We start from the raw sequence: 11,670 nt of genomic DNA on the forward strand, positions 1-11,670 counted from the left end.
TTATTTTTTTTGCAAAACCCTTTGCAAAAATTTGGATTATTCCTTGTTATGTATACATTTCCTAAACTTCTATAGTTGCATATAAACTTAGGTGAATTCAAGACATAACTCAAGAAAACAAACAAGTAAAAGGAGGAATTTTAAAGAGCAAAATTAGAGATACTAGGCTACCTTCTAGGAGTGCTTCTTTAATGTCTTTAGCCGGATGCGGGGACGATGATCAATCCTGGGCCTAGCACCTATTTGTACCTGCCTCTAAGCTTGAACAAAGGAAGTGGAATCATGCAACAAAATGTGAAGCAATACTACAAGATGCCTATATTACCTTTCACTTACCCTTTTCTCAAATTGGCGTGGTATTGGCCATCACTCAAAATGACTCTTCATTCATCTTCCGATTCGCACGATCCCAAATGACAAGATGTGAATGCATGCATGCTTATGATTGGAAGTTAAGTGCAACAATTAAACAAGTGTTATCGTGTTCAATTTTACTTAAACGCTTATGAAACCCCATTAATTGAGCCAAATGGCTCCGGATTCAGTGGGCAAGATCGAGAGTGTATGTTCTTAAGAAGTAAAAGACACAACACAGGAGGTTAAGATGCAAATCATTAATCCACATTTATTAATGCTGTGATCATGGTTTATAAAAGATTTTAAGATTTTGGAGATCCCAATGAGTCCTTGGAGAATAGTTATACGTTGGACCTTCTAGCTGCCCTAGGCATTATGATAATATCGTTTGACGATATCGAAGTTTACAGGCGAAGGAAATTCTTCAACATCCACGCCTTTAAGCAACAATGCTCCTCCCGAAAAAGCCTTCTTCCCAACAAAAGGTCCTTCATAATTCAGAGCCCACTTCCCCCTGTGGTCCTTTTGAGCTTGTGATACTTTCTTCAAGACAAGATCTCCCTTGCTGAACTTGCGCGGGCGCACCTTCTTGTCAAAAGTGTTCTTCACTCGGCTTTGATATAGTCATCCATGGCTCATGACAGCTAACCTCTTACCTTCTATAAGATTCAACTGATCAAAGCGAGTTTGGGCCCATTCTGATTCTTCCAACCCTGGTTCGGCTAGAATTCTCAAAGAAGGAACCTCTACTTCAAACGGGAGCACAACCTCCATCCTGTACACCAAAGAGAAAGGGGTTGCCCCAGTCGATGTGCGCACCAAAGTTCGATAACCATGCAGTGCAAAGGGGAGCATCTCGTGTCAATCCTTGTATGACACGGTCATCTTCTGAACTATTTTCTTGATATTCTTATTAGTAGCCTCAACTGGCCCATTCATCTTGGGCCTGTAAGGCATAGAATTGTGGTGTTGGATCTTGAAATCCTCACACATTTCCTTCATCATTCTATTGTTCAGATTGGTGGCATTATCGGTGATAATCTTCCTGGGCAACCCATACTGGCAAATTATCACTTTTTTGATGAATCTAACCACCACACTCCTAGTCACACTAGTGTACGAAGCCACTTCAACCCATTTGGTGAAGTAGTTGATGGTGACTAAGATGAAGCGATGTCCATTAGAAGCTTTGGGCTCAATAGCTCCGATCATGTCTATACCCCACATAGAGAACGACCAAGGTGCTGCCAAGACGTTCAAAGGTATGGGTGGAGCATTGACATTATCGGCGAAGGCCTGGCACTTGTAGCATTTCCTCACATGGATGCAATAATCGTTCTCCATAGTGAGCTAGTAATACCCTACCCTCAGAATCTTCTGGGCCATGGCATGCCCGTTGGCATGTGTTCCAAAGGATCCCTCATGCACTTCTACCAGCATTTTCTCAGCCTCCCTGGCATCCACACACCGAAGCAACACGATATCATGGTTCCTCTTGTACAGGATATTCCCACTTAGGAAAAATCCGGCCGCCAACCTTCGTAATGTTCTCTTGTCATTGTCGGAGGCCTCCCGTGGGTATTCCTTGTCTTCGAAGTACCAAGGTTTACCATCCAGCTCCTTTTCTATCAAGTAGCAGTATGTAGGCTTGCCGTGACATCTAAATTTGATGTACGACAAATCCCTATGTGGGGTCAATTGGAACATGGACGCTAGAGTGGCAAGGGCATCAACCATCTGATTCTCCTCTCTAGGAATGTGATGAAAGGATATGTCATCAAAGAATTCTATCAACTTCCTGATGTAGGCCTGGTAGGGTACCAACTTATGATCCCTGGTCTCCCATTCCCTTCTCAACTGGTGGATTACCAATGCTGATTCCCCATATACCTTGAGCAACTTGACCTTGAAGTCAATTGCCGCTTAGATCCCAAGGGTGCATGCCTCATACTCAGCCATGTTGTTTGTGCAGTCAAAACCCAACCTAGCCGTGAAAGGTATATATTGCTCGTCGGGGGAAACCAAAACTGCACCAACTCCATGGCCTAATGAATTAGATGCACCATCAAACCACATGATCGATTTGTCTTTATCTTCATCCTCTACTTCTTCTCCGAACAAGGTCATGATGTCCTCATCCGAGAATTCTGGATGCATGGGCTGATAGTTATTGATGGGCTATTGAGCCAAGTAATCTGCCATGACACTCCCTTTTATCGCCTTTTGAGTTAGATAAACGATATCAAACTCTGACAGCAGAACCTGCCACTGAGCGATCCTTCCAGTGAGAGCGAGCCTTTCAAAGATGTATTTGACTAGATCCATTTTGGATACCAACCAAGTGGTGTAGTTTAGCATGTACTATCTCAAATGGTGAGTTGCCCACACCAGGGCATAGCAGGTCCTTTTGAGCAAAGAGTAGTTCATTTCACACGCTATGAACTTCTTGCTCAAGTAGTAGACAACACGTTCCCTTTTTCTGGACTCATCATGTTGTCCCAATGCACACCCCATTAACTCATCCAATACATTCATATACATGATAAGGGGTCTTCCAGGCACCGATGGCACAAACATAGGAGGATTCATGAGGCACCACTTAATCCTTTCGAACGCCACTTGACAGTTGTCCTCCCATTGGATGAACTGATTCTTACATAATAGCTTGAAGAGAGGTTCACATGTAGCGGCCAGCTGTGATATGAACCTCGCTATGTAGTTCGGATGCCCCAGGAAACCTCGGACCTACTCCTTGGTGCATGGCTCGGGCATTTCGAGGATAGCCTTTACCTTGTCGGGGTCTACCACTATTCCTTTTTAGCTCATGATGAAATCGAGCAACTTTCTGGATTTAACACCAAAAGTGCATTTTGTGGGATTCAACCTTAATCGGTATTTGTGCAGCCGCTTGATTGCTTGAACAACTTTTGTAGGTTGACAAGGTGTTCCTCCTTGGTCTTTGACTTAGCGATCATGTCATCCATGTAGACTTCGATCTTTTTGTGCATTATGTCGTGGAATAACGCCACCATAGTCCACTGGTAAGTTGCCCTAGCGTTCTTGAGCCCAAAGGACATCACCTTGTAGCAGAAAGTTTCCCATAGGATGACAAAGGTTATCTTCTCCATATCCTCCGGGGCCGTCTTTATTTGATTATAGCCCGAGAACCCATCCATGAAAGAGAATAGGGCAAAATTAACCGTGTTATCTACAAGGATGTCGATGTGCGGCAAAGAAAGTTATCCTTTGGACTGGCTCGATTTAGATCCCGATAGTCCATATATATTCGCACCTTTCCATCCTTTTTAGGGACTGACACGATGCTGGTAACCCATTCCGAGTAATGAGAAACAGCTAAGAAGCCGGCGTTGAATTGCTTTTTCACTTCTTCTTTGATCTTCAGGGACATCTAGGGCTTCATCCTCCTCAGCTTTTGCTTTACCAGGTGATCGAGGACGTACCCGAATCAAATAAACATTAAAAATGCAGTATCTAGGAAGTGATCCTAGATCGTCTCTCAACGAGCAATGGTCAACCAAACGTTCATAACAGATAATAATAAAATAGTAACGAATTGGAGGGGGGGTTGTTTGTTTTTGTAAATTAAACAACAAGCAAATTTGAATTAGAAAATAACAGAATTAAAACATGTTGTTTTCCCTTGATTCACAAGCAAGTTTCTTATCCTAGGGTACGAGAATTTATCCTTAATCAGTTCAACCACTTAATCCAACCCTAAATTAAATTACTAAGTGAAAATTAACATAAGGCTATCATTATGTGATTAAGCAACACATACACCAATTAATCATGAACGAAACTGATCATTAAGCATGATTGTAAATTAAGTGCAGAGACAATTAATCAAGCACTAAGCATGCATGGATTAATAGCAACAAATACAAAGTAATTGGTGAAGAGGAAAAACTGATGAGAATTCAATAGTAATAAAAAAACCTCAAAGAGAGTTGTGCTTGATCCTCAAGAGAAAACAACGCTGGAGACTTAGCCTTCTATTAATCAGTAGAAAACGAAATTGTAGATTGAAGTAGAAACGAAATTGTAGAAAACAAATTTTATTCTACGTGAACAGTGCGCATGAATAGTAAAAATTGGAATTCTAAAACCTTAGAATTATTCTCTTCTCTTTGAAAAAACTCGCAAAACTAAAACCCTGGTGCTGTTATATAGGTTCTCAGCCCCAAAGCTTACAAATCTGTTTTAAGTCCATCCTCATAAATGAAATAAAATAAAATCTGGACAAGATAAGATAAGATTGGATGAAATAAAATCTGGACGAAATAAAATCTAGATGGAATAAAATCTGGATAAGATAAGATTTGATAAAATAAAATTGTCTGCTCTCTTCAAGTCCAAGCCCAATTCTGGATTCAAGCCCAATTGCTTATAATTCTCCTGAAACTTAATTAAAAACACAAAATTAGTCAAGTAAGCCCAAATGATAAAACTGCATAATTAATTTGACAATTGAGGCTAATCAGTAATTAAAATGGTGACAAAAAGGGTTAAGAAATAGGAGAAAATAATGACACATCATCGAGGAACACTCAGGATTGAGAGGTAGCCTGTGTTGTACAATGTCAGAACTTAAACCAGACATATCTTGGTAGGACCAAGCAAAGATGTCTTGATAGTCTCGCAACAGAGCTACCAATTCATCTTGGACGCTTGCGGACATACCAGTGCCAACCTTGACTTCCTTTCTTTCTTCGCCAACACCCAAGTTCACAACTTCTGTTTCTTCTTGGTGGGGCTTAATTTCCCTCTCTTCCTGCTCGACCATTCTTTCCAACTCTGGAGGGAACCCCCAATCCTCATCTTCCCCTTCCCCAGTTTGATTTATTAGTTGCTCAAAATCAACATCCGGGTCCTCGACATCACTACCTTCGTAGGACTCATTGTTGGATTTGTATCAAATCATTTAATCGCAATAAAAATAAATATGCAGAAGAGTGAAAACAGACGAAAGTGCAAGATTGAACTCATTAAAATGAAGAAAGGTTGTGTATTTATAATTTTGTGGGAACGAAAGACATGCCCAAACAGGAAGCAAACCCTAAAGCTTAGGCCCAGCGATAGGGTTGGAACTAACGAATTACATCGACTTTGCCACGGAAATCCCGGGTTGTTTGATGACTTGCCAATTCCTTAATTTGAACTCTGGAGGACACGACTACACCCAAGTTGATTGGTCTTGAGGGGTTTCTTTGCTTATCACGACAACCCATCCCTCGAACATCCACCCCACACTAACGAAGCTTTCATCAATGTGACAAAAGGGAATTCTTCCCTTTTGTAGCCCTTGCGGCTGACCCACAGTTCTCTCCCTCCTTTCTAGGGCGATCCTCCTCATGTCAGTGCACGTAGGCTTGTATCCCAATCCGAACCTTCCATGATTCTTTGTGAACTCTACTAGACTCGCCACGTCATTCCCATTCTGGGTTCATATCCATGTCCCAACATCACCCGAGCTACCATCAACGCAGCACTAGATGAGTGTGGCTATACCGGGGGAGACTCCACGTAAGCATTGCTCACAACTTCCAATGCCTAAAAGGACGTTTCCAAGGACTCCTTCGTGGCCTCCACATAAGGCATAGAAGAAAGAAAACTCACAAGAATGTCTTCTTCTCTCGAGACTATAATCAATTGCCCCTCCACCATAAATTTCAACTTTTGGTGTAGTGTTGAAGGGACCACCCCAATCGAATGAATCCAAGGCTGGCCTAATAAGAAGCTATAGGCAGGATTTATGTCCATTACTTGGAAGGTAATTTGGCACACGTGGGGTCCAATTTGGATTGGGAGATCGATCTCACCCCTTACATCCCAACGACTGCTGTCGAAAGCCCACACTACCACAGAGCTCGGCCATAGGTGCGATATGTTGAAAGGCAGTTTGTCCAAAGTAGCCTTGGGCATGACGTTAAGGGAAGAGCCATTTTCAATAAGCACTTTGGCCACGATGTTGTCCAAACACTTGACAGATATGTGTAAGGCTTTATTTGTCCCCGACCCTCAACGAGTATCTCTTCATCGGTGAAAGTGCGGTAATTGTTGGTGGATATGTTATTGATTATACCCCCGAAACCCTCCACGGATATGTCTTGTGCTACGTGGGCTTTGTTCAAGATCTTGACCAACAACGCTCGATGAGGCTCGGAGTTCATAAGCAACCCAAACAGAGAAATTATAACTAGTGTCTTATTTAATTGTTCGATCACCTTAAACTCACTCTGTTGGATGATCCTCAAGAACTCGATTGCCTCCTCGGCGGATATTCCCTTCTTGTTGAAGTCACTCCCTCCCTCAGCAATCCTTTCAACGGGGATCCCATCATTTAAGCCTGCCTTATCGCTTTCGCCCACATCCACCTTTGCCTTCCCTTTTGGGTCTTTGGACCGCACTGGTAGTTTGGATGCTGTGAAGATCCGCCCACTTTGAGTCATGCCACTCGTACTAGATATATTTGTGACTTTGGCGGAGGACAGATCATCTTTAACATGTACGAAAGACGCATCTTTCCTTCCATTTGGCGCTTGTGTGGTGTACTTCCATGGTATCACCTTATCACTCTTGTAAGGGAAAGGCGCAAGCTTTTTAACTATAGCGGGCTAGAAACCCTGGGGCTTTTGAGTGGCAATATCCCTAGTGAAGTGGATCACCAAGGGCTTGGGCTTGCTCGAGCTTTCATCATTCGACTGTATGCACACATCACTCTCCCCTTTTCTCGCACAACAGACTTCGATTTGGCCCTTATCCATCATCCCTTGCAACAATTCTTCCACCATTGGGCACGTCTCCACATCATGCTCTGCCCCCGGATGCATTAAACAGGATTCCCCATTGTCCCCGTCAAGGCGAATCATCCCAACTTCGCACAGTGCCTCCAAAATGAACCTATATGACTAGTAAGTTGATTTGTCCTTACATTCGGGCTGTCCTCTTGGAATGTCAGCCACCCCGCATCAATCAAGCAACCTTGTGCTTAAAGGCCACGCACTGCTCTATGGAATGCCCCGGAGCACCTTCGTGATAGGCGTAAGTTGCGTCAGGATTGTACCAATGGGGAAAGGGAGATTAATAGACCCTCCCGGGGCTAACCACTACCATTTGGTTGCTGATCAAGGACGGTAGTAGGTCAACATAAGGCATGGGTATTGGGGTGAATTCTGAGGGCTTCCTTTCTAGGAAATTCTTCCTTGGGTTTGTATTTGTGTTGGGATCAGTGTTTCTGGCGGGTCGAGACTGCATGGGAAACTAATTTTGTGGGGGAGGTCTTTATGGTTGATTAGGAAATCTTTGTTGGGCAGACAATAGATTTGGAAGGGTTTCGATGTTGGTTGAATAACTTGGTTGACGCGGGGAATACTGGTAGGCGGGGTTGTGAGGGGTTTGTTTCGGCCATGTGGGGGATGAAGTCACAACATGGGTATCCTCCTCCTTCTTTTTGGCTCCACCAGCTCCGGCCCTCATATTGCTTGTGCTTGCTGAAGCGGTATAGTCAAACTTTCCCCTTCTCAGGCCCACCTCAATTCTTTCACCCGCGAACACCAAATCCGCAAAGCTTGAGGGCATATAACCTACCATCTTCTCGTAGTAGAACACGGGCAATGTGTCTACTATCATGGTGATCATCTCCCTTTCCATCATGGGAGGTGCTACCTGGGCCTCCAAATCCCTCCAACACGGGCATATAACCTACTCTTTGAAAGACTCGTGCTTCTTTTTGCACATATTTTGAAACTGAGTTCTATTGGGAGCCATGTCGGTGTTGTATTGATACTGCCTGATGAAGGCAGCAATCAAGTCCTTCCAAGAATGGATCTGGGAAGATTCCAAGTTAGTATACTAGGTAACTGTCGCCCCGGTCAAGCTCTCTTGGAAGGACTTGATTGCTGCCCATCTTTCGGAAATACATTTTTAACTGGTTCTTGGGGCAAGTAGTCCCCTTGTACTTATCGAAATCCGACACCTTGAACTTCAGAGGGATGATGACGTCAGGCACTAAGTAAAGCTCCGCCATGTCGGCAAACGGATAGTCACCGATCCCTTCGATGGCCCTCAACCTCTCCTCTCTGAGATCCAACTTCTCCCTTTCTTCCATGGTCGGAGGTAGTCTCCCCATCAAGAAGTGTAGAGGTTGCAGCAGGCGGTGTTGATGGGCTCCCGTGGCATTGGGCTGAGGCATACCACTAAACGCTGGTCCCTCAGCGGCATATGCTGGGTATGGTTTGAATTCACCCAGAGCATGATCCCAGGGCTCTTCACGGGCTTCCCCCACAGGCTGAGCAAAGGGTGCATGCCCCAACTGGGGTTACTGGCCTTCAAGGGGAAAGGGAACAGAGTGGTTGGCGTTCTTGTTGGGCACGTGCACTGCATAGGGTGGTGTATAGTTGGGAGGTAAGCTGTACGGGAGGAAAGAACCCCTATTGTGCACCATATCGGGACCGCCCGTGCTGCCTAATGCCTCTCCTCCCTGGCCTACCATGTCCAGGACTGGTTGGCTTGTTTGGTTTATGGCAGATGGGTGAGTCGGATCTGCCTCAGCGGCGACGCTGGTGGCGGCAACTGTGGTCGTATAGCTCACCATCATCCATCTCATACTTAACATGGCCTCCATCATGGAGGTCATTTGATCCTTTATGGTCTCCATGTCAACCTTCATTTTCTCTTGCACTTCTTCTATCTCGCTCATGATTTTAGTTTAGGCACGGGTTTGATAGGGGTGCCATAAAGCGAGTTTGTTCTTTTTGGTTATGGTGTTTACTTTTTGCCTACGACTGCTAAAAGAACAAAATGCAATGAGTAATGCAAAAATGAATTAAACATGAATGCATGACAATGATAAGTTGTCGAAGTATTGAACTCACGCAGAAATTTGAGCAAAGACATAGGGTTGAATCAAATCTCATTTTCATTAAGAGACAATATCATTTATCTTGTCAAAGTCAAAGTGTAAATACAAACGCCTCAGTGGTTCCTAATTATGTGGGACATCAACTCGATCATATGCTGACAATAATCGAAAAGCCCATGAACTTCCTCAGGAGCTGAGTATACGTTCACCATTGCCTTGGCTCTAGCTAACAGTCTTGGAAGCTCTTGACTCCCATTCAGAGTGAAAGCAAACCTATCCATCCATTTCATGGCTTCTCTGTGCAATGATTCTATCACTCTCTCTCTTGTTTCCCTTTTCTCTTGTAGAGCTGATACTTTTGCATGCTCATCCTCTAGCCTTTGCTCATGGCTAGCAGCTAGGTTTAGCTTCTCTTTATACTAATCAATGATTGTCCACATATTCTCTTCTGTCCTACTTAGTTGTTCAGTTAAGCCCCTCTTCGACCTTTGACAAGCCTTCAATTTGTCCTTTAATATCATACTTTCCAACCTCGACTGGTCCCTTTCGGCCCTTCGAAGCTTGAGTTCACTATTGCTGCCCCATAAAGCCCTTCGAAACTTGTTTCAGCCCCATTCTTCTTTTCGGGCCCTCTTCGTTTCTTGCTCTAACGCTCCGGCCGTGGCCATGTTGACATCCCTCAGCTCGTCACACTTTTTCCTGACCCTGGTTGCTGTCATCTTGAACTTTTCCTTGACCACTCGCGTTCTTTCAAGTTCTGCCTTCAAGGCTTGCACTTCTTCGCTCTCCTTCGGGACTTCGGTTTCTTCACCACTTTAAATCTTTAGCTTTGGGAGCCAAGTTATCCCTTGCATCCGAGCCTTCAACCATTTATGATAGCTGCCAATAACGCCATTGCTGCTTCCTCTAAGCTCCTTATCTTTTCTTTCCATCGCATTCCATGCTTTTCGAACTCTTTGAAGCATTTTTTGCATTGCCTTCACTAAAACCTCATGCGATGAAAGACGCAATACCCTCTTTCGATGGCGCCCCTCTCATAGGGTAGCCTAGTTGTCTTATGGCCAGTATGGGATTATAGTTAATACAACCCCTTGTTCCCATCAAGGGGACGTTTAGGAACCCTTCACATGAGCACAAAACTCCGACCCCTCCTTCCTTCCATTGGGGGAACCAATTAACGGATGCCCCTACCATACCTACCAAGAGTTCTTCCCAATTTGGCTTCCCTTTCTCGGCACACATGCGATGACCTTGTAGGGGACAAACAGGTCTACTTTCATGTCGAAAAATGTGGGAGAGCAGCCATACATAAAGAACGGGTGTGCAATAGACAATTCTCGCGCTGCTCTTCTCGCATCTCTGGTCGAACATGTCATAGGCATTGGCCAAAACAGCAACAGTCGAGCTTTCCTTGCTGTGGTGATAAGCAAGAAAAGAATCGATTGCCACTAGATCCACTAGCCCGTCTACATTTGGAAAGAGGAGGATCCCAAACACCAACAACGCTAAAACATCAATGAATGAAGTTCACTCTCCTTGATCCGCCAAAGCTTTTGCTTTCTCTTCCAAGCATTTCCTTGGTATCCCGACCACCCCATTTCTATTTTGTTTCACTCGGTCTAACTCTTATGCCGAGATCTTGACCACTTTTGCCACTTTTTCCATGGAAGGGTATAATCCAGAAAACAGATACGGCTTCCTCCCTCTTAGCGAGCATCCCAAGATTGCTTCAAACTATTCTATGGTTGGCACCAACTGAAAGTCCCTAAACGTGAAGCATCTTAGCGACTGGTCATAATACTGAGTGAGGGATGTGATGGCTTCAACAGACACTTCTATCATGGCCAAATCCCAAATCTTCCCATATGCCTTACGGAAGGCTTGGCGTTGAACTTGGTCCATCCGCTGTCCTAACTCTCGCAAGCCGGCTACTTCTAGGCTCTTGATTTTGACATGATAGAACCTTTTTTTAAAAGAGGGCGCTTGGTTCGACCCCATGTGTGCTAGAATGAAAACTCTGCTGATCAATACTTCAACACCCTATCATAAAGGAGATATGGTGAATGCATGAGGGAACGTTTATGCTATGGATGACAAAATGCGTCTACCTAAGGACACAAGAGTTTGGAATGCCATCCCTTCTTACCCATAATGCATTGGTATCATGGTTCGTTTGCAGTCATTACCATGATGCCCCATGCATGACAATTAAGAAGGCGACGCGGACCTTCCAGCTTCCCGTGACAAAGATGACGAGACAAATGTAATGCATGAGTGATGACATGGCATGAGTATGCATGCGTGAGAGCACGTGGTTGGTTGCACAAAGAGAAACATGACAACATAATAAATTAATACCAAATTGACATAACAACATGGCAAACACAGGAATGACGAACACAATCATGACATCATAAAGATATGCATGGCTA

The 11,670-nt window shown here is 44.1% G+C and overlaps 2 protein-coding genes across 2 annotated transcripts; both read right to left on the minus strand.

Annotated features, from left to right (window-relative positions):
* Positions 1–1,707: 1,707 nt before the first annotated feature.
* Positions 1,708–2,514, minus strand: LOC102663700 (uncharacterized). The gene is made up of 2 exons (XM_006603352.1): positions 2,302–2,514; positions 1,708–2,214 (listed from the first exon to the last, which is right to left on the minus strand). The coding sequence occupies exons 1-2, from the start codon at positions 2,512–2,514 to the stop codon at positions 1,708–1,710; spliced, it is 720 nt and encodes a 239-aa protein (XP_006603415.1).
* Positions 2,515–2,718: 204 nt separating this feature from the next.
* LOC102663827 (uncharacterized) lies at positions 2,719–3,766 on the minus strand. The gene is made up of 2 exons (XM_006603353.1): positions 3,650–3,766; positions 2,719–3,003 (listed from the first exon to the last, which is right to left on the minus strand). The coding sequence occupies exons 1-2, from the start codon at positions 3,764–3,766 to the stop codon at positions 2,719–2,721; spliced, it is 402 nt and encodes a 133-aa protein (XP_006603416.1).
* Positions 3,767–11,670: the final 7,904 nt, after the last annotated feature.

The sequence above is a fragment of the Glycine max genome, chromosome 18 (genome assembly GCF_000004515.6).
Source record: "Glycine max cultivar Williams 82 chromosome 18, Glycine_max_v4.0, whole genome shotgun sequence".
NCBI classification, from domain to species: Eukaryota; Viridiplantae; Streptophyta; class Magnoliopsida; order Fabales; family Fabaceae; genus Glycine; species Glycine max.

What these genes read in the sequence shown, in the direction of transcription:
- LOC102663700 (XM_006603352.1), bottom strand. Translation starts at nt 2,514, where the DNA reads ATGCATCCAGAATTCTCGGATGAGGACATCATGACCTTGTTCGGAGAA. An exon ending in ACAACATGGCTGAGTATGAG is followed by an intron (nt 2,215 to 2,301) that starts GCATGCACCCTT and finishes GTAATCCACCAG; the next exon opens with TTGAGAAGGGAATGGGAGAC.
- LOC102663827 (XM_006603353.1), bottom strand. Translation starts at nt 3,766, where the DNA reads ATGTCCCTGAAGATCAAAGAAGAAGTGAAAAAGCAATTCAACGCCGGC. An exon ending in TCCCTAAAAAGGATGGAAAG is followed by an intron (nt 3,004 to 3,649) that starts GTGCGAATATAT and finishes TGTAAGAATCAG; the next exon opens with TTCATCCAATGGGAGGACAA.